This window comes from Erinaceus europaeus, chromosome 12, assembly GCF_950295315.1.
Source record: "Erinaceus europaeus chromosome 12, mEriEur2.1, whole genome shotgun sequence".
Classification (NCBI taxonomy): domain Eukaryota; kingdom Metazoa; phylum Chordata; class Mammalia; order Eulipotyphla; family Erinaceidae; genus Erinaceus; species Erinaceus europaeus.
The window spans coordinates 68,643,408-68,663,235 of NC_080173.1; the positions used below are offsets into that span (position 1 = coordinate 68,643,408).

The 19,828-nt window shown below is 38.2% G+C and overlaps 1 protein-coding gene across 8 annotated transcripts in view; it reads right to left on the reverse strand.

Annotated features, from left to right (window-relative positions):
- LOC103108101 (acetyl-CoA carboxylase 1) overlaps nucleotides 1-19,828 on the reverse strand; it is a 338,374-nt gene that overhangs the window by 93,450 nt on the left and 225,096 nt on the right. For all 8 annotated transcript variants that reach the window (XM_060203908.1, XM_060203911.1, XM_060203907.1 and 5 more), the window contains 5 exons: nucleotides 17,319-17,462; nucleotides 16,435-16,531; nucleotides 13,201-13,308; nucleotides 6,313-6,369; nucleotides 6,041-6,085 (listed from right to left, as the gene is read on the reverse strand). In XM_060203908.1, coding sequence (XP_060059891.1) covers nucleotides 6,041-6,085; nucleotides 6,313-6,369; nucleotides 13,201-13,308; nucleotides 16,435-16,531; nucleotides 17,319-17,462 — 451 coding nt within the window. The remainder of the gene's footprint in view (nucleotides 1-6,040; nucleotides 6,086-6,312; nucleotides 6,370-13,200; nucleotides 13,309-16,434; nucleotides 16,532-17,318; nucleotides 17,463-19,828) is intronic.

Consider the following 19,828-nt stretch of genomic DNA (forward strand, 5'->3'; position numbering starts at 1 on the left):
ACATGTAATAGGGAAGCTTCACTAGTAGTTAAGCAGTCCTTTCTCTCTCTCTCTCTCTCTCTCTCTCTCCCCCTATGTCTCTCACCTGTAACTATATATATATATATATATATATATATATATATATATATATATATATATGCAAACAAATGATTGCTAGCAACAGTGGAGTCATTGTGCAAGCACCAAATCCCAGAGATAACACTGATGGCAAAAAAATTAAATAAATAATAGAATTTAAAGGAAGCAAATCTGATTTAGAATCTGACCAGTTTTGGGACTGAATATTTTGCCTGGGTGAAAAAGGTTAAGAAAATACCCTGTGGGCCGAGCCATAGCACACCAGGTTAAGTGCATGTGTTACCATGCACTAGGACCCGGGTTCAAACCCTTAGTCCCCACCCACAGGTTTCATAGTGAAGCAGTGTTGCAGAGGTCTGTCTCTCACTCCTCTCACCCCATCTGTCCTCTTTACCCTCTTAATTTCTGTCTAATAAATAAAATAAATAATGTTTAAAAAAAAAAAGAAGGAAAAAATGCCCAAAAATAGTCTTTATAATATCCTTTTTAAAAGTAGATGATGCCATGCTTGCTTAGCCCCCCATACAGTAAAATTGGACCAATAAAGACAAATTAGCATTGCCACTATGTAAAGATGACATGTAAGAACTCAAGTATTGGGCAGGGGTAGATAGCATCCAAAGTCCCAGGTTCAATCCCCTGCACCACTAGAGCTGAGCAGTACTCTCGTTAAAAAACAAAACAAAACAAACAAAAAAAACCCAAATAGAGAATTTATATGGCTATAGAAATTTAAAAGGCTTTTTGCATTCAAGGCTATTGTATAAACTTATATTAATATGAAGAAACTAGGTCAGGGAAAAAGCTTGTTTTCTTCAAAAACTTCCTGTTTACGTAGTAAAGTTAAGCATTTATACAAGATTCATTCTGGGAACTTGATTTAATTAGATGGGCCAAGGAATGTACATGGCAACAAGTCTCCTTAATGTTTGTTGGGAACATGTGTGAGCCTGATAGAGCTTAGGGAGAACCACCCCCATCTTTGGATGGAGGTCTGAGAAGATAACCTCTTGGTAAGTCTCTCTCAACCGAGGTGAGCATAAGGGGGGAAACTCAGACTTGGTTCTTTCCTTCTTGACTCTCAGGCCCACAAATACCCCCAGTACTTCCCTCCATTAACTGCAGGCCACATGGCTACAGATTCACTCATTCAAAGTCACCTTCTGATCACAGAAGAACACACCTTATCACACACTTCATCACATACCTCAGACCCCAGACAAGAGAAATGCCAAACTATATGGCCTTTTGATATCCATCTTCTCTGTCTCACCCTACGGGTTTAACCCCTATGCTTCTCTCAAATACCTTTGGATAATTAAGTTGCTTGTGTTATGGAAAATAACTGTTTTGTATCTCATCAATTCCTGTCATACCAGCCCCCTACTTTAGGGGCATGCTGACTGTTAAGAAACCTGTAATTTCTGTCATATTGCAACAATAATTACCTCCATTGCTTTTCTATTTAACTCATGTCAATTTTGCTAATAAACGGACTCTAGGATTCTGGGACTCTAAGGACTCAGATTCTAGATTCACGCTAAGAGTCCCCTGGTGTCTTTTACTTCGTGTCACCCCTGTCGTGAGCGAGAAAGAACCAGCCCGTTACCTTTCCCCTGGAGGACACCCTGCCGGAGAAGGAGAGAGACACCCCGAAAAATGTTAGTGAATATTGTCAGCTCAGAATAGTCTCCATGTAAAAAGAGTCATGATTAAGGCAGCAGTAGGTATTTTGGTAGTCAGCCTTTTAGGGACTGTGGTGATGAACTAATGAAGCTCTGAAAATGCTTAAACTCTTCACTGGCAAATGAATTACTGACTAATAAAAGACATACTCTCTAGGAATCTCTACTCTCTCTGAACATCAATTTATTTTGTTCAGATTCTAAAGAAGTCCAAGAGCTGACTATGTAACAGTATAGGTGTTTCATTCCACAACAGCCTGTTTGCTTGAAGCTAACTTGGTAACCTTCCTCCTCTCTTTGCCCCCTCACGTGCTCATTCTCTCTTCTATTCAATAATATAGGGATTTCACAGTGTAGAACAGAGGAGGCTGCATACATCACAGTGGATTACCAAGAAGCCAGAGAGATCAAGGGATTCATCTCTAACACTCCCAGAAAGCTTCCTCTTTTTCACACTACACTAACTACAGGGCAAGCACACATCAGATGACATGACAAGAGGCTAAGCATCTTTCATGAATGGCAAGTTACCACCAGCAGAGGAACACGTAGCAGCACCATGATAGTGAGCCCTGGATTTGTACAGCTCCTACCAAAGCTTTCTGGCTACTGTAGATCCCTGGCTAGAGTTCAATACTAGCTGCCCTTGCCCCTGTGTAACCAACAGTTTTTAATTTCGAAAGGGCCTAACATCAAAATACCATAGCTCTTTTCTACCCAGTTCTTCAAAGCAAATCTAATTCATACATAAGCCTTACTATTCTCAACATGCAAAAAATTACCAAGTGACCAATAAAGTCACTTGAACTTGACAATGATCCCTGGAGAGGACTTATGAGATTCTGCTAATCCATATTTGTATTAAGTATAAGTCCAGAAATACTAGGGTATCAGGGAGACAAAATCTTTTAAAACTATAGATACTCTAGGATATGACACAGATTCAGAAATAAGAGGACCTTTGTATATGTAAAATATTTTTAATAAGATTAAGCTATTTGTGGTCCAGGAGGTGGTGCAGTGGATAAGGCATTGGACTCTCAAGCATGAGGTCCTGAGTTCAATCCCTGGCAGCACATGTACCAGAGTGATATCTGGTTCTTTCTCTCTCTCCTATCATTTCTCATGAATCAATAAATAAAAAAAAAACTAAAAAAAGATTAAGCTATTTGAGAACTTTACATTTTTCAATACTGTTCATAGCAAGATTATTTGTAATATCCCAAACTTGGAAACAACCCAAATGCCCAGTAACAAGTGGTTGAGAAAGTTGGGGTACAGGGGACAAGTGGTGGCTCATCCAGTAGAGTATACAAATTATCATGCACGGGAAACCAATTTCAAGCCTTTGGTCTTCCTTCCTTCCTTCCCCCTCCTTCTCTATCAACAAAAGGCCACTGGGAATACTGGAGCCAAGAAGGGTACCAGCCCCAGCAATAATCCAGGTTGTTCATGGTGATGTGTGTGCTTAATCATGTGAGCCACTCCTCCCCAGCCCCTTCTTTCTTTCTAAGTAACACCTACACCTGTTACTACTTCTGAATGCCTCCCCATTTTCCCCTCTTCTCTCTTAGGCTCCTGATGGAATTGGGTTTCAGAGCCATCTAGTCATTTTCCAGTAACATTTATTCCCCTCTCTGGGAATAAGGAAATTCATTTTAAAATACTTCTTTTAAAATTTTTATTTATTATTAGATATAAAAAGAAATTGAGAGGAGAGGGGGAGATAGAGAGGGAGAGAAAGAGACTCCTGCAGCTGTACTTGATCATTTGTAGGGGTGAAGGGCTTAAACCCTGCACCTTGCACACTGTAGTATGTGCGTTTAAGAAAGTATACCACCACCTGGCCCCTGGACCAAAATTCTTTATGGGGTGCAGAAGGTGGAAGGTCTAGCTTCTCTAACTGCTTCTGTATTGGATATGGACACTGGCAGGTTAATCTAGACCCCAAGTCTGTTTCTATCTTTCCATAGTAGAGTAGGGCTCTGGAGAGGTTCATTGATTCATAAGATTCAGGGACATACTGGTGAATACATAAAATATTTTAAAGAAAAAAAAATAGAGTGGGGGTACATAGCATAATGGCTATGCAAAGTCACTCTCAAGCCTAAGGCTCCAAAGTCCAAGGTTCAATCCCCTGAAACACCGTAAGCCATAGCTGAGCAGTACTCTGGTAAATAAATAAGTAAAACAATAGTAATAATAAGAAAATAAAAATAGAGGAAAATATATCAGGACATTTCTGACGATCCAATAGTTCACTATCAACATGAAGAACAACTTTACAAATTCAGTATTATTTCCCAACCAATGAAAAAAGAAATCTAATTAATGCTTAGGAGCCTAGGCCAATGCTCTTCCAAACTCAAAGGCCAATTCTAGCATATCTACTTTAACACTAATCAGCATCTAACAGCCATACTATTTATTCAGGGACCTTCATATTCAAACCATACCTATCAATTTCCCTCTAAAGCCCTAGGGTTCTCTTTAAGCTCCTCATACTTCTCCACTGTCTCCAGATTTCTATCTAAAGGCAGTGACTGGTGAATAACTGCATTCTACTTGGTTTCCTGACATCAATGACATAGTGGTTAACATTTTCCAAAGTATTTCTGAAGATCTTAGTTCTTTACATTGCAGATTTCTGGATAGACTAAATCAACGGGGTGTATTTAAGAAGGGAAACAAAACGTCAAGTGCAAGAGACTTAATAAACACAAAGGCAATAAAAGCAATCACATAGGTCCTTGAGTTTAAGGTGTCCTTTCCAGAATCCTAAAGGCTACCTTCATTATCGCAAATGAGCAGGGCTTAAAAACCCAACTATTCTCATTAAAAAAAAAAAAAAACCTACTATCTTAATTGCTAAAACAAAATAAAATTATCAAGATTTCTCAATCTATTTTCTTCTATTTCTCCATTTCCACTGATTCCTCTGGGATATTACTTAACTACATTAGCATCAACTTTCAAAGAAATATTTTGACTATAGTTGTTTCTGAGAATGATTTCTTGATTGGATTTTGATGTAACTTACTTATCACATACGTCTGATTATATATGTGCAACATAGTTCAGGAGCCAGGCTATTAAATTTATTTCCTTTCCAATAAAAAATTGTTTAATATGTTTTAGATTTTAAAAAAAAACTTATTTTCTCTTTTTTTGCCTTTGTTGTTTATTATTGTTGTTGTAGTTATTATTGTTGTTATTGATGTCTTCATTGTTAGACAGGACACAGAGAAATGGAGAGAGGAAGGGAAGACAGAAGTGGGGAGAGAAAGACACCTGCAGACCTGCTTCACCACCCGTGAAGTGACTCCCCTGCAGGTGGGGAGCCGGGTCCTCGAACCAGGATCCTTACACTGGACCTTCTGCTTTGCACCACATTTGCTTAACCCGCTGTGCTACTGCCCAACTCCCCCTCAACAAAATTTTAATCTCATACATGTTAAAAGTTAATTCAATTAAATAGGAGAATAATCAACTTGATGGTCTTATTTCTCGTTTGAAAAATTAATATAAAAAACAATATTTTAAGCTCTGATTAGGCATTTTAATAAATGATTACTTTTCAGAATAGAGAATTCTTGATTATAGGACCTGAATTCATTGTTCACAGAAGTCAAATACCCCCAAAATGTCATAGGCAGTTCTTAACTGTTGATTCCCTGTGTGCACAGAAGAAACTACTAGTTATGTCCTCATTCATCTGGATAAATGCTTCCACTTACTTTATCTTAACTATTTCTCAGAAATACACTATAAACTCTTTATAAGTTTAAAAAGAAGCCCTTTAGCTATAAAAAAATTAGTTATTTATTATAATACCTTCTAAAAGAGGAGCCCCAACCTCAGTCCAGCCCTTCCTAATAATTGCGATGAATTCTGATATGGGAAAATCAGCATGTGGGAATGAAAGGGTATAGGGGAGTCACAGGGGGCTGTGGGGGGCTTCCACTTTCATTTTCCCATACCTTTGGCATTCCTGTGCTTGTCCCGATTAAAGGTCTCGCTCCTTTCACTTCTATGCAATCCGCTAGCACCATGAAACCAAGTCCCCTTTGCAAAACCAGGAAGGCACCTGAGCCTACATAGAAGTGAACTGACTAGAACGTGCCCGCAATAAGCTATATTACTGAATGTCATGTGATTCTCACTCTCGGCCCAACTGGAGCTGTAACGATTATATGCTTAAATAACAAATGGTAGGTAACTGGGGAAAAAAAAACAAAAACAGTAAATGATTCATTATTGATCATTTCACTTACATGAAATCTCTGATCCACCTCACAGTTGACTTGTTTTCTGAAATCCTTTCAAAAGAAAGAAAGTAAAAACAGCAATTAGTAATAAAACACATATTAAACTGAATACAGGCTAAGTACAGGTAACATTTTTTCTTGAGCAAATTTATTTAAAAATAAGTTATTTCCTTATAAGAATTATATAAGCAAAGGGTTTTAATATTATTTTTTATATTTTAAGGTTCTAGTAGCATTATAAGAAATGTGAAGAGAGGTATTAATTCCCAAGTCGATACCTTTTGTGCAACGAGGAAAGTAAGGCGCCGTATCCCGTGCTCCACGAGGGTAGCTTTCTAAGAGCAAATATGTAAAACAAGATAAATGAGGTCTACATTCATCTAAAATGTTACTTCATTAAATTCTCATAAGTTCGGATTGGGCTAGGCATACTTTTTTGATGCCTGTATCTTGGTTCTGTACCTTCAAACTGGAAAACAGGGCTGAGGAAGGCAGCATAATAGTTATGCAAAAAGAGGTTCAATCGCCAGCACTATCATATGATATACAAACTTACAAATAAACAAATTTCAACCTAACTCTTGGCACTAAGTTCTATAAAATAAGCCATCTAATGTATCAAAATTCTTTTTTGGCCTCCAGGATCATCGCTAGGTCTTAGTGCCTGGACTGTGAATCCATTGCTCCTGGAGACCACTCTTTTCCCATTCTGTTGCCCTTGTTCTTGTTATTATTGTTGTTCCTATTGTTGTTGTTGATGGATAGGACAGAGAGAAATTGAGAAAGGAGGGGAAGAAAGAAAGAAGGAGAGAAAGATAGACACCTAGAGACCTGCTTTACTGCTTTTGAAGTGATCCCCCCTCCCCCCCATGCAGGTGGGGAACTGAGGGTTCAAGCCAGAAGTCTTGAGCCAATCCTCCATGTTCACTTAACCTGCTGCGCTACCCTACAGAACCCATGTATCAGAATTCTATGCTCTGGTTCTTTCTACTCTATCATAACTAAATATTTTTTTACATATTATCTTTAAAAAATGTTAAACAGAAGGTCAGACAGGCTTTTAATTATAGTGTCTATTCTTATTGTCACTCGGCACAGATAAGTAAAATATTACAAATTAACAGAGACTGATAGCTTCAGAACAGTCCTTTTTGGAGTTTGAAGGCCGTGGTTAAACACAAAAATAACAAGAAAGACAAAAACAAATGGAACATCTTAATGGCAGCTCAGTATCCTTAAAGATGTTTCTTATACACTCAATCACAAAAAGACATGCTTGTAAACCTATGAGAATACATCAATTAAAAAGCTTCTGCACAACAAAAGAAACCACTACCTAAACCAAGAGACCCCTCACAGAATGGGAGAAGATCTTTACATGTCATACATCAGACAAGAGTTTAATAAGCAAATATATAAATAGCTTGCCAAACTCAACAACAAAAAACAAATAACCCCATTGAAAAACGTGGAGAGGACATGGACAGAATATTCACCACAGAATAGATCCAAAAGGCAGAAAACATATGAAAAAATACTCCAAGTCTTTGATTGTCAGAGAAATGCAAATAAAAACAACAATGAGATACCAATTCACTCCTGTGAGAATCAGAAAAGGTAACAGCAACAAATGCTGGAGAGGTTGTAGGGTCAAAGGAACCTTCCTGCACTGCTGGTGGGAATGTAAATTGGTCCAACCTCTGTGGAGAACAGTCTGGAGAACTCTCAGAAGGCTAGAAATGGACCTACCCTATGATCCTGCAATTCCTCTCCTGGGGATAAATCCTAAGGAACCCAACACATCCATCCCAAAAAAGATCTGTGTACATATATGTTCTTGGCAGCACAATTTGTAATAGCTGGAACCTGGAAGCAACCCTAGTAAACAACAACAGATAAGTGGCTGAGCAAGTTGTGAGATATATATATATATATGACTCAGCTATAAAAAATGGTGACTTCACCGTTTTCAGCCGATCTTGGATGGACCTTGAAAAATTTATATTAAATGAAATAAGTGAAAAACAGAAGGATGAATATGGGATGATCTTACTCTCAGGCAGAAGTTGAAAAACAAGAAACAAGATCAGAATAGAAAACACAAGTAGAACCTGAACTGAAATTGGCGTATTGCACCAAAGTAAAAGACTCTGGGGTGGGTGGGTAGGGAGAATACAGATGCAAGAAGGTTGACAGAGGACCTAGTGGGGGTTGTATTGTTATATGGGAAACTGGGGAATGTTATGCATGTACAAACTATTGTATTTACTGTTGAATGTAAAACATTAATTCCCCAATAAAGAAATAAAAGAAAAATTAAAAAGAAATGCTGGGAGGGTAGATGGCATAATGGTTATGCAAACAGACTCTCATGCCTGAGTCAGGCTCCAAAGTCCCAAGTTCACTCCCTTGCACAATCATAACCTAGAGCTAAACAGTGCTGTGGTAACAAAACAAACAAACAACTAAGGGTGGGGGTAGATAGCATAAAGATTATGCAAAGAGACTCATGCCTAAGGCTCCAAAGCCCCAGGTTCAATCCACCATAAGCCAGTGCTGAACAGTGCACTGGTTAAAAATAAAAAAATAAAAAAATAAGACATGCTTTTTTAAAGTTTCTAACAAAGTGGGGGTAGAGGCAGCAATAGACAATACCACAGGTTGATTGACCTGATAAAGTACATAAACAAGAGAAACAGAAAATTTATGTGAACTTTCAAAACTGATAGCCTCATTAGTTTGGTATATTTCCTTGCTATAACTAGACATAGAGACCTATTATGTTGCACTTTTTAACTTTCTCCCCTAAGTGTCCCCCCCCCCCCACCCCATATAAAGACAGACACAAAAAAGGTGTATGGGGTGGGTACAGGTGTATGGGGGTGGGTACAATAGTACTGAAGCTCCCCTCAGTACAGTGAAAACTGGCCTCAAAATTGGGTCACATGCATAGCAAAGCCGCACCACTATTTTTGTAATAGCTCAGCAGTATAGTGAGTGTCTTATATTTGTCAGGTCATGGGTTTGATCTTTAGCATCACATGAGAAAGAAACAAAGACCAAAAAAACTGAAACGTCAAGAATGGCAGATGAGTGCTTTGGTCTTTCTCTATCTCACTCTGTTCATAAAACAGAAAGGGCCAGGGGTAAAGGTTGAGGAGGTAGTGGTGGCCCTCAACATGGTCAGGAACAGAAACATTTTTTTCTGACCATCAAAGAATTCCACTATAGGCAAGTCCTTCAAAGACAAGCACCAATAGTTATGTTCTTGCAAAGCAAGAAAATAGCTTTAATGATGCCATGATTTAAAATCAAAATTGTTATTGCTTTTAAAATTCCACAAGTGGCTGACAATAACAGCAGAGCAACAGGATTCTGATTACATTGTAATAATGCAGGTCTCACAGCAAGTCCACAGCTATTACCCAGCGATTAGGCGTCAGCACCTGGAGAAACTCCATTTACACTGACTGCTTCAATCTCCTCCACAAGTCATTTACAAATATATGATCCTAATTTTTATGAGCGAAAAAAAGACATGCTGGGACTAGAAGATTATCTGGACAATTTGGATCAACCTATTTGATAGTTTAATGTGTGCTTTAAAAAAAATTTTTTTTTTTTACTGTTAGAAGTATGATCATGAAATGAAATGAAAAAAACAAAGCAAGTTATCATTTCTGCATTTCTATTAAAATTGTGTTTCCTTCACTTTTTATATATGTATTTGAACAGTAAGTGGTAAACATTCCAAACATTCTTGGATAACTATAGTGTCTGATGTAGTTAATAGCTTCTCTAACTATTATTAACTGCCTGAACTGTCAGCAGTGTACCTCTGAACAGCTTTGGGAAGAGACACATTTTCTCTATGCCTCACTTTCCAAGTTCAGTAAATTAAAAATGTGATTAATTAATGTCAATTTATATTACAAACACATGTAATGAAAATCAAGAAAGTGACTCTTCCATCACCATATGAAGGTATGTAACTGCTAAGAGTCGATGTTAATAAAAAGCTTAAAGGGTGGTAGCACACCTGGTTAAGCGCACATGTTACAATGCGCAAGGACCCAGGTTTAAGCTTTGCACTTGCAGGGGGAAAGTTTCATGAGTAGTGAAGCAGTGTTACACGTCTCTCTACCTCCCTCTTTCTCTCAAATTCTGGCTGTCTCTATCAAATAAATAAAGATAATTTAAAAAATAAAATAAAAACATTTATTTTTTTTTTTAAAGTTAATTTAAAAAAAAGCCTAAAGCTGGTACTGGGTTGTGGCGCACCTGGTTGAGTGCACATATTCCAATGTGCAAGGACCAGGGTTCGAGCCCCTAATCCCCACCTGCAGGGGGAAAGCTTTGTGAATGGAGAAGCAGTGTTGCAGGTGTCTCCCCGTCTCCCTCCCTCCCGACTCCGTTCTCCTCTTTATCAATTTCCAGCTGTTTCTATCCAAAAAATAAAGATAATTAAAAAATAAATTATAAATAAATGAAGCCTAAAGCTGAGATCAAGATAGGATCTCAAAACCAGGAAGTAACATTTTCATGACATATCATATAAGTTACACACAATATTAGGGCTCTTCCAACTAAAATTACATTGGTGACTGGTCTCAAGTTAATTTGACCTGGTCACTACTAGAGAAATCCAGGAAAGAAGCTGAATTTCAAAAATAAACAACCAACAGTAAAATAAAATCCCAGGTTGTTTCCTACCTAGTCTTTGCTCAGTCAGCTACCAGCTCAATGAATTTGAGGGGTTTTTGTTTGATTTCTTAAAGCTGTACAGTTGAATGAACTCTTGACTAATCTAATCCATGGAACTGTACTGTAGCATGGCGTAAATTTTGAAAATTACATGGGTTTTAAAAAAATAAATAATAAGTTACTTTTAATAAATGTATGCCTGCTAGAAATTCAAAAGAGGGGCTACTGAATGGGAGGTTGCAGTAGATAAGGCACTGGAACCTCAAGTACAAGGCTTTGAGTTTAATCTTTGGCATTGCATATGCTAGAATAATGCTTCATTTAACTCACTTTCTAATAAATAAATAAATCTGGGCTGTGTGGTGACACACCTGGTTCAGCACCCATGCTACAATGTGAAAAGTTCCAGGTTTAAGCCCCCAGTCCACAAGTGAAGAGGGGAAAGCTTCCTATGTAGTGAGGCAATGTTGCAGGTGTCTCTCTTTCTCCCAATTTCTATCTCTATCCAATAAATAATCTAAAAATAACAGAAAGAAATTCAGGAGAGAAATCAGGAGCGCTTGTGTGAGAAAAAAATGTGAAATCTGAGTCAGAACCAGGAAAGAGAAAAAAAAAAAAAATCAGACAAAACAGAGACAAAGAAGAAAACATTCCTAGAATAAAACAGCCAAAGAGATTGAAGTATAAAGAATGTCTCTAAGGTCTTAGTTCTTTTCACAGAGCAGCAAAGGCTAAGATTTGTTATTCTTTGTTATAAGGCTAAAGTTGCATCTAAAGCTAAGGAGGTATCCTGAAAAAAAAAAGGGAATTATTATTTCGTGAGAGAATGACATGGCAAAGTGTATTTTTGAATAGTTAATTTTCTGATGGATAGAAAATTGGAAATTGGCTGGCTAGGGACAATGAAGAAGACATGCAGATCACAGGTAAACCTCAGGCATATAACAGAGGTCTGAACTAAAGAGCTAGCAGTAACAATTTAAATAATGGGTTAGGGAGATTTTTTTTTAAATTGCTGATAATGCAACAGATTTTTAATGCCTAAAGTATTAGAGGTCTCATGTTTGATCCGCAACAATCAAAGCCAGCACTGAGCAGCATATTGATAAATAAAAATGTAGACAACAAAAAATAATTTAAAAAATAAATAGAAATAAGATACAAAAAATTAAAAGAGACTATGAGAATCAAGCATATATATAAAACACAGGCAGACTGTGAGTAGAAAGGTAGCATAATGTGTTAGCAAGAAAAAAAGAGAAGTCAATCACTTTTTAATGGCTAGAGAGTTAAAAGGACTGATTACATGAGTTCTGCTGTTATTTTCTTTAGAGAGGTGTTGGGGGGGTCATAACTAAAGGGAAATGATGAGATTTTAGGTTTAAACTGTGGAATTTGATGTCAGCGTGAGATATACAAGTAACACAAACTTGACAGAGACATAACAGTATAAAGGATATTTTCAATGAATAGAAGGGAATGAAAAAAAAAAGTTCTTGAGGGAAGTTTGGATGTACGTGTGTGTAATTAAATTGTCAAAGAAAAATATTCAGCAATAATGGACATTTATGATTAGAGCTCAAGGAGGTCATGCAGTATTACACGTTACATGTACATGGACCTAGGCTCAAGCCTCAGGTGCCCGCCTGTTACGGGAAAGCTTCACAAGCAGTGGAACAGTACTGACGGTATCTCTGCTCTCTGTTCTCTCCTTCTACTGGAAGAAAGAAAGAGGGTGGGAAGGAGAGTATGGTAGTTAGGAATTATAGAATTGTTAAGCAAGCCCCAGGTTCCACTGATAACTTCAGCAGGGGGGGCGGGGGGGACGACTAGGGTTCTAGTAAAGATTTAGGAACATAACTTGCCTTCCTTAAAAGATTTTAAATATTTTTCTGATTTTTAAAAAATTATCATTATTATTAATTTATTGGATACAGACAGCCAGAAATCGGGAAGGAGGTCATGGAGAAGGAGCAAGACCAAGGGACACCTGCAGCACTACTTCACCATTTGCAAAGCTTTCCCACTGCAAGTGGGGAAAAGATTTTATATATTTAAAATATTTCTTGACATAAAAAAAAAAAAATCACAATACGGGCTGGGTGGTGGTGCATCTGGCTGAATGCACATGTTATAATGTGCAAGAACCTGAGTATAAGCCCCTGGGCCTCACCTGCAGGGGGAAATCTTTGCAAGTGGTGAATCAGTGCTGCAGGTGTCTGTTTTTCTACCTCTCTATCAGCCCATACCCTCTAACTTCCGGCTGTCTCTATCCAATTTATAAAAATAATAAAAAAAATTTTTTAAAAATAATTACAGTATCCTATTAAATATATTAGAATCTTACTGAGAAGGAGCATTGTGCAAAAGATATAGCCAATACAAGTATTATAAGTAGCAAAGGATGAAAGGATATGATACATGCCCATGCATCATCCATCTGCACCCGACTGAGGACTTACATTTTGCTGGGTAAACTCTCTGAACATAGCTGCCAAGCTGTCATCTTCAATATCGTAGTCGGTCTTGATAGCCACATTTAGAATGTGAATGGGTTCATCCCTGGGGACCTGTAACCCAAGAACACAAGGTAAAGAAAGTTGAAAATAATTTTATATAGAGGCAGAAAACAGCTAAAATACTTGATAAATAAAAACAAAAAGTACAGTTTAGTACGCCTAGTAGGTAACAAAATCTAAATTGAAATCACTGAACAACCATAAGAAACAAAAGCAGCAAAAACATTAGCTACCAGTGAACCCCAATCTTGATATGGCATAAATTTAAGAGTATGCACTATGTATAAATGTTTCTACCAATAAAGTGGGGGTAAAATAATGTTTTTTTATCATGTTTCTTTCTTTTAAATGTAATTTATAAAATAAAAAAAAGATAAAATATTGGCAAAACCATAGGATAATTGACCCTGCAATTCTTCTCCTTGGGATATATCCTAAGGAACCAAATATACTCATCCAAAAAGATTTGTGTAGGGCAGGGTAGATAGCATAATGGTTATGCAAAGAGACTCTCAGGCCAGAGGGTCCAAAGTCTCAGGTTCAATCCCCTGCACCGCCATAACAAGAGCTGAGCAGTGTGACCTGGTGTTAAAAAAAAAAAAATGTGTATACCTATTCATAGAAGCACAATTTGTAATAGCCAAAACCTGGAAGCAACCCAGGTGCCCAACAACAGATGAGTGGTGGAGCAAGTTGTGGTATATATACACAATGGGATACTACTCAGCTATAAAAGGTGATTTCACCTTTTTCAGCCCATCTTGGATGGGGCTTGAAGAAATCATGTTAAGTGAAATAAGTCAGAAACAGAAGGATGAATATGGGATGATCTCACTCACAAACAGAAGTTCAAAAACAAGATCAGAAGAGAAAACACTAAGCAGAACTTGCACTGGAGTTGGTGTACTGCACTAAAGTAGAAGACTCTGGGGTAGGTCGGTGGGGAGGGTTCAGAACATGATGGTAGAGGACCCAGTGGGGGTTTTCTTATTATGTGAAAAACTGGGAAATGTTATGAATGTACAAACTATTGTATTTACTGTCGAACATAAAAAACATTAATCCCCCAATATATAAGAAAAAAGCAGCCCTGGTCCCTACCTACACGGGGGAAGAAGCTTCACAAGTGAAGAAGCTTCACAGTGTTGCAGGTGTCTCTATGTCCCTGTTAAGTTCCCACTCCCCTCTAAATTCCTCTTTATCTAAGTCCAAAATAATTAAAGATTAAAAAAAAAAAAAAAAAAGGAGCAGGGAGTTCAGGAATTGATGGCACCTGATTGGTCACACACATGCGCAAGGACCCAGGTTTAAGCCTCCAGTCCCAACCTACAGAGTGGAAGGTTCCCAAGTGCAGAAACAGTGCTTCATGTCTCTTTTTCTCTCTATCTTGGCATCCTCTCTGCCTTATCAAGTTAAAAAAAAAAAAAGAAAGAAAGAAAAGAGGGCCTAATGGTTGCACAACTGGTTGAGCACACATGTCACAATATGCAAGGACCGGGGTTTGAGCCCCTGATTCCCATCTGCAGGGGGAAAGCTTTGCAAGTGGTGAATCAGGGCTGCAGACGTCTGCCTTTCACCCCTTTCCCTCTTGATTTCTCACTGTCTCTTCTTCTTCTACTTCTTCTAGCGTTTGCCCTTCTTCCGTAGCCAGTCAACAGCATCAGGTTGAGCCTGATGTAAAGTTTCGAGACCTCCTTTGAATCTGGAGAGGTGGCAGTCGTTGACTATGTGGGTCATAGTCTGTCTGGAGCCGCAGGGGCAGTTCAGGTCGTCTCTGGCTCCCCAGCGATGGAACATAGCGGCGCACCGGCCATGGCCTGTTCGATAGCAATTGAGGAGGGCCCAATCATAATGTGCTAGGTCAAAGCCGGGTTGACGCTTGCAGGGGTCTGTGATGAGGTGTTTGTTCTTTACCTCAGCTGACTGCCAACTCTGTTTCCAAGAGACTGGAACAGAGAAGTTCAGTGTAGGCGTAGGGGACCAGATTGGGTGACGAGACGTCAAGCGTTGGACAGGGTGGACGAAGATGTCCGCGTATATTGGCAGGTCTGGTCGAGCGTAGACGTGGGAAATGAACTTAGATGATGCCGCATCCCGACGAATATCTGGCGGGGCGATGTTGCTAAGAACTGGCAGCCATGGAACCGGGGTGGAACGGATGGTTCCAGAAATGATCCTCATGGAGGAATATAATTTGGAATCGACCAAGTGGACATGGGGGCTACGGAACCATACTGGGGCACAGTATTCTGCAGTGGAATAGCATAATGCCAGAGATGATGATCGTAGTGTGGAAGCGCTCGCGCCCCATGAGGAGCTGGCCAGTCTTGCAATGATGTTATTCCTTGCGCCCACCTTTGCTGCAGTTTTTATGAGATGTTCGTGAAATGACAGGGTGCGATCGAGAGTAACGCCAAGATAGACTGGCTGGGCTTCATGCCGGATTCTCGTATCGTCAAGCTGCACAAGCTGTCTCTAAGACTAATTATCACTTAGGGTTGGGGGTGGGGGTTGTGGCACACAACTTTAGTGGTGGGTGAGGTGTGGAACTATACTGTTATAATCTTATAGCCTTGTGAACCATCATTAAGTCACTATAAAAAAATTAAATAAAGTCCACAGTGTCCTGATGACTATAGTAACAACATGCAAAGTATTACTAAGAGCAAATTAAAGCAGTCAAAGCCTAAGTCAAGTACATTATAGCACTGCTTTACAAACCATGGGGCCACTGTCCTTTAATGAATTTCCTCTCACTATTCTAAAGCTCAAAATTTTAAAACACTGAGAGACAAGAAGGCTCATTATAGCTGAATTTATTCAGAACTATGGATGGATTCTAAGATTACGAGTTGCTTGTTTTGTTTAAAGTTAGAATTTATAGTCTACCTCCATTCAAAAATATTTTGATAAGATATACAAACTTAAATAACACAAACCAAGGTAAAAGATACATTCTTTGAAACCAAGTAGAACACTTGCTTACCACTGGCAAGCCCTATGTTTGAGTACTGGCATTACATGGAACATCCCTGCAATGGGACGAAGTTCCATGGGTGGTAAAGCAATGCATAAAACCAAACAAAACCATACATTCCTCCAAAGTAGAAAGATAATGAATAGTTGAAGTCCAGTGTTTGGAAAGAACAAAGTCATCTATCATAACGGACACCATACCTTGTCTTCATCATACAGAGATGTGTGACCTGCCTCAGGGAATGTGGGGCTTTGAGGTGGGGAGTCACAGAAACAGCCCATAACTTCATCAAAAATTCTGGGTGGGAAAAAAATCAGAGAAACACTCACCATCTAAAGCCAAGTGTTAGAAACCTAAGTGGCAAGAAAACTGCCATTGCTGGCTCAGTCTAAATGAATAATAATCTATCCTACTCTGGCCTCAACAGTTAATTGAATAGAACCACCAGTGGCTAGAGGTGACATGCAAAATCTCTGCAAGTGGCAGAAATTAGGAGGATGAATTGTTTAAACTTTAATACAACATTTTTTTCTTTTTAAGAAGAATGAGCTAAAGCTTTATTATTATTTTTTTAATGTAAGATATGAGTGCTGCTGTCATCATCAGTTTTAAAGGAGCAGAAAGAGCCTGGGACTGGAGCAGTGACAGACCAACGTAATCACCCCTCCCCCTAGGGTAATGCATCTGTATACATCAAATGATAGATGCTCAATGCATTTAATCAAAAGATGTATCGTCTCTGGTGGGGCTTACTCTAGTGCCGTGTTTAATTTCTCCTGACATTTCACTCATCATAAAGCAGACAGCTTCTTCTATTAGCTCCTACAGAAAAGATGTTTTTTGTTTGTTTCTTTTTTTCTGACCAGGCTCATATAACAAGTGGAGGCTTGTCTGAAACAGAGTTGGAAGTGGAAGGACATATACCTCTCGAACAGTATAAATACCAACGAGCAAGAACTATATCTCCTTCACTGGCTCATGGCTATGCAGGGGCTCTTTATTCATTTGGCAGACATTGAGATGCTTAAACAAAGACACCCACATATACACAGCTCCACATATACACAGTTTCATGGTGTCTTACCTGACAAAATCTTCAAACGTCCGGAAAGAGACCATTCCACCCATCCGCTGACATGGTGGAGTGAATGAGTTGTCCAGTAGCACATCACTGACACTAGCTACATGAGTCATGCCATAGTGATTGAGGTTGGAGGAGAAGGACATTCTAAATGGTAGTTAAATAAAGTTCATTACATAGGGAAGGTAGAATCAAAGACTGAAAGAGTAAAACTAAGGGAAAATTTGTATGTAGGGCCAGTTTTCAGAACAGATTTCGTTTTTCACCCACTATGGAAAGGACAATCTCACTAGACTCACAGTAACCCATTCATTCATGTGAATCCTTCCTCATAAACAAGCAAATGCACACACACACTCTCTCTATATATATATACATATATATACACACATATATATTCAATTTATTAGTAATGTTATAATGATTAGCAAGATTATAAAATATCTTTAAAATGAAAGGACAATCAGAAATTTCAAGTAGGTTTTAATATAAACACTTATCTAGTGAATGAATGGCACATAAGGGTTAAAAACCAACCTGCAGGGCATGATAGATAGCATAATGGTTATGCAAAGAGACTCTGATGCCTGAGGTTCTGAGGTCCCAGGTTCAATCCCCCACACCACCATAAGCCAGAGCTGAGCAGTGCTCTGGTAAAAAACAAACAAACAAACAAAAAAAAACTGACCAGCATCAACCCCCTTTCTTCAAGCATTTCAATTTTTAAAAGAAAGTAAACAAGCCAAGTAAATCTTAATTATATAGCACTAATGGCAGTTTTTTTTAGACACTATAATAGATTAAGTATTAACAAAGAGAGATGCATGTAAAATAATAATAACTCATTTAGAATGGTTTAGTAAGTTATTATAAAAAACATTTTATAAGTCAAGCCACAATCTATCAAAGCAATTTAACTGAGGTATTATATTTTCCTTTAGTGAGCCAATAATTATTAAGATCACAGCTCTTCTCTTTGAGACATTTTCAGCCTGAAAATGCAGTATTTCCCTTTCCCAAAATTTCTTTTTTATATTATTTAACACCCAAATTTCTTTTTTATATTATTTAACAATTTCTATAGCAGCAAAATTAAAATAATAATTCCCAGCAAAACTCAAAAGGGAAGAGCATGGGTCTCAACGTATGTGTAAGCATGACAAATAGGTGACAAAGAAAAGAACGAAACTGATTTGTTCAATTTAAAAACTTAATGAATCTGTGTATTTCCTGGTTTACCTCAGTAGTACATACTGACAAACAATACTGTGTTTCTCAATGACCAGTCAATCAGGGGAGCCTGTTTGGAAGGACAGTGCTAAAGCATGTCTCCAAGACTTGACTGACCTGTTTGCAGACATAGTGATCTGAAGCAAGTTCAGAACAAGGACGGCAGTGCCACCTGAAAATTGGGGAGCTGCTCAAAATTCTCCTTCAAGTATACCAGCTGCAGTGTTGCAGGGGAAAAGAACCAGCAATGTGAATTTGTACTCTGTTGTTAATTATAAAAGGCAATAGAATTTTTTTAATAGGATGAAAGTAATGCTCACACAGACAGCAGAGACTAATACTCTTAAGTTTTTAACCCATTAGCAAATGATGGCTATGAAAAAATTAAAAAAAAAAAAAAGAAAGAAAAAGAAAGGAACTTTGTCAAGGACCAGAGACTAGAAAAGCAAAAGAGGAGAATAAACCATGGAAGGCAAGAATAAAACAAAGAAAAGAAATACATATCAAGCAAGTCTTACACATGGTGCTCACTAGAAACCGGGAAAGAGAATTACATGAACTCAGATAATATGCTGTCATCTTCATTTCTAGGATCACCAAAGAAGCAAGTTTGTGAGGAGTTGTATCTCTCCTTTCTGCCCAGAAATAGGCAGGAAAGATGAAAAGAAGCTCCCGATAGCACTTAATAGGAACTACCTCGGGATTAAACTAACAAGCTGCAATTGTGGCAAACATGGGGTTAAAAATCTTTGCCATAGAACCATGCAACTAAACCACATGGAAAATACCCACTATTCAGTTACTGTCACTACTAAGCTCATGGGCCAGGACAGCAAAAGAGAGGCAGGGATGAGCCAAGCCCACTCTCCAAGGGCAGAGAAGAGGATCGAACAAAAGTTCTTCCTTCCCTTTCTCAATCCAACTTGGACTCTAAAAGCTATAATCAGTTTTGGTTGCTTAATATTTAAAGGGAGAGAGACAAAATAAACATAAGTCTATAAATATTTCTATGTATAATTTATCATCTACAAAGAGCTTGACTCTAACTTATTACATTGCCCTAGAACTTTTGTGGATTCAATTCCAAACAGAATTGCTATCCTCTCAAACTTGCACTGTGTTACCTTGCTTGGTTCAGAAGCAGGAGAAATTAAACTGTCATTAGTGTTATATTGACCTAGAAATCTGTTCACAGGAATGCACATGTCAATATATATATGTTGCCAATGTTAAGCTCATAGGTTTGAATCAAAACTAGACATTTGTATAATTTTAACACTTTA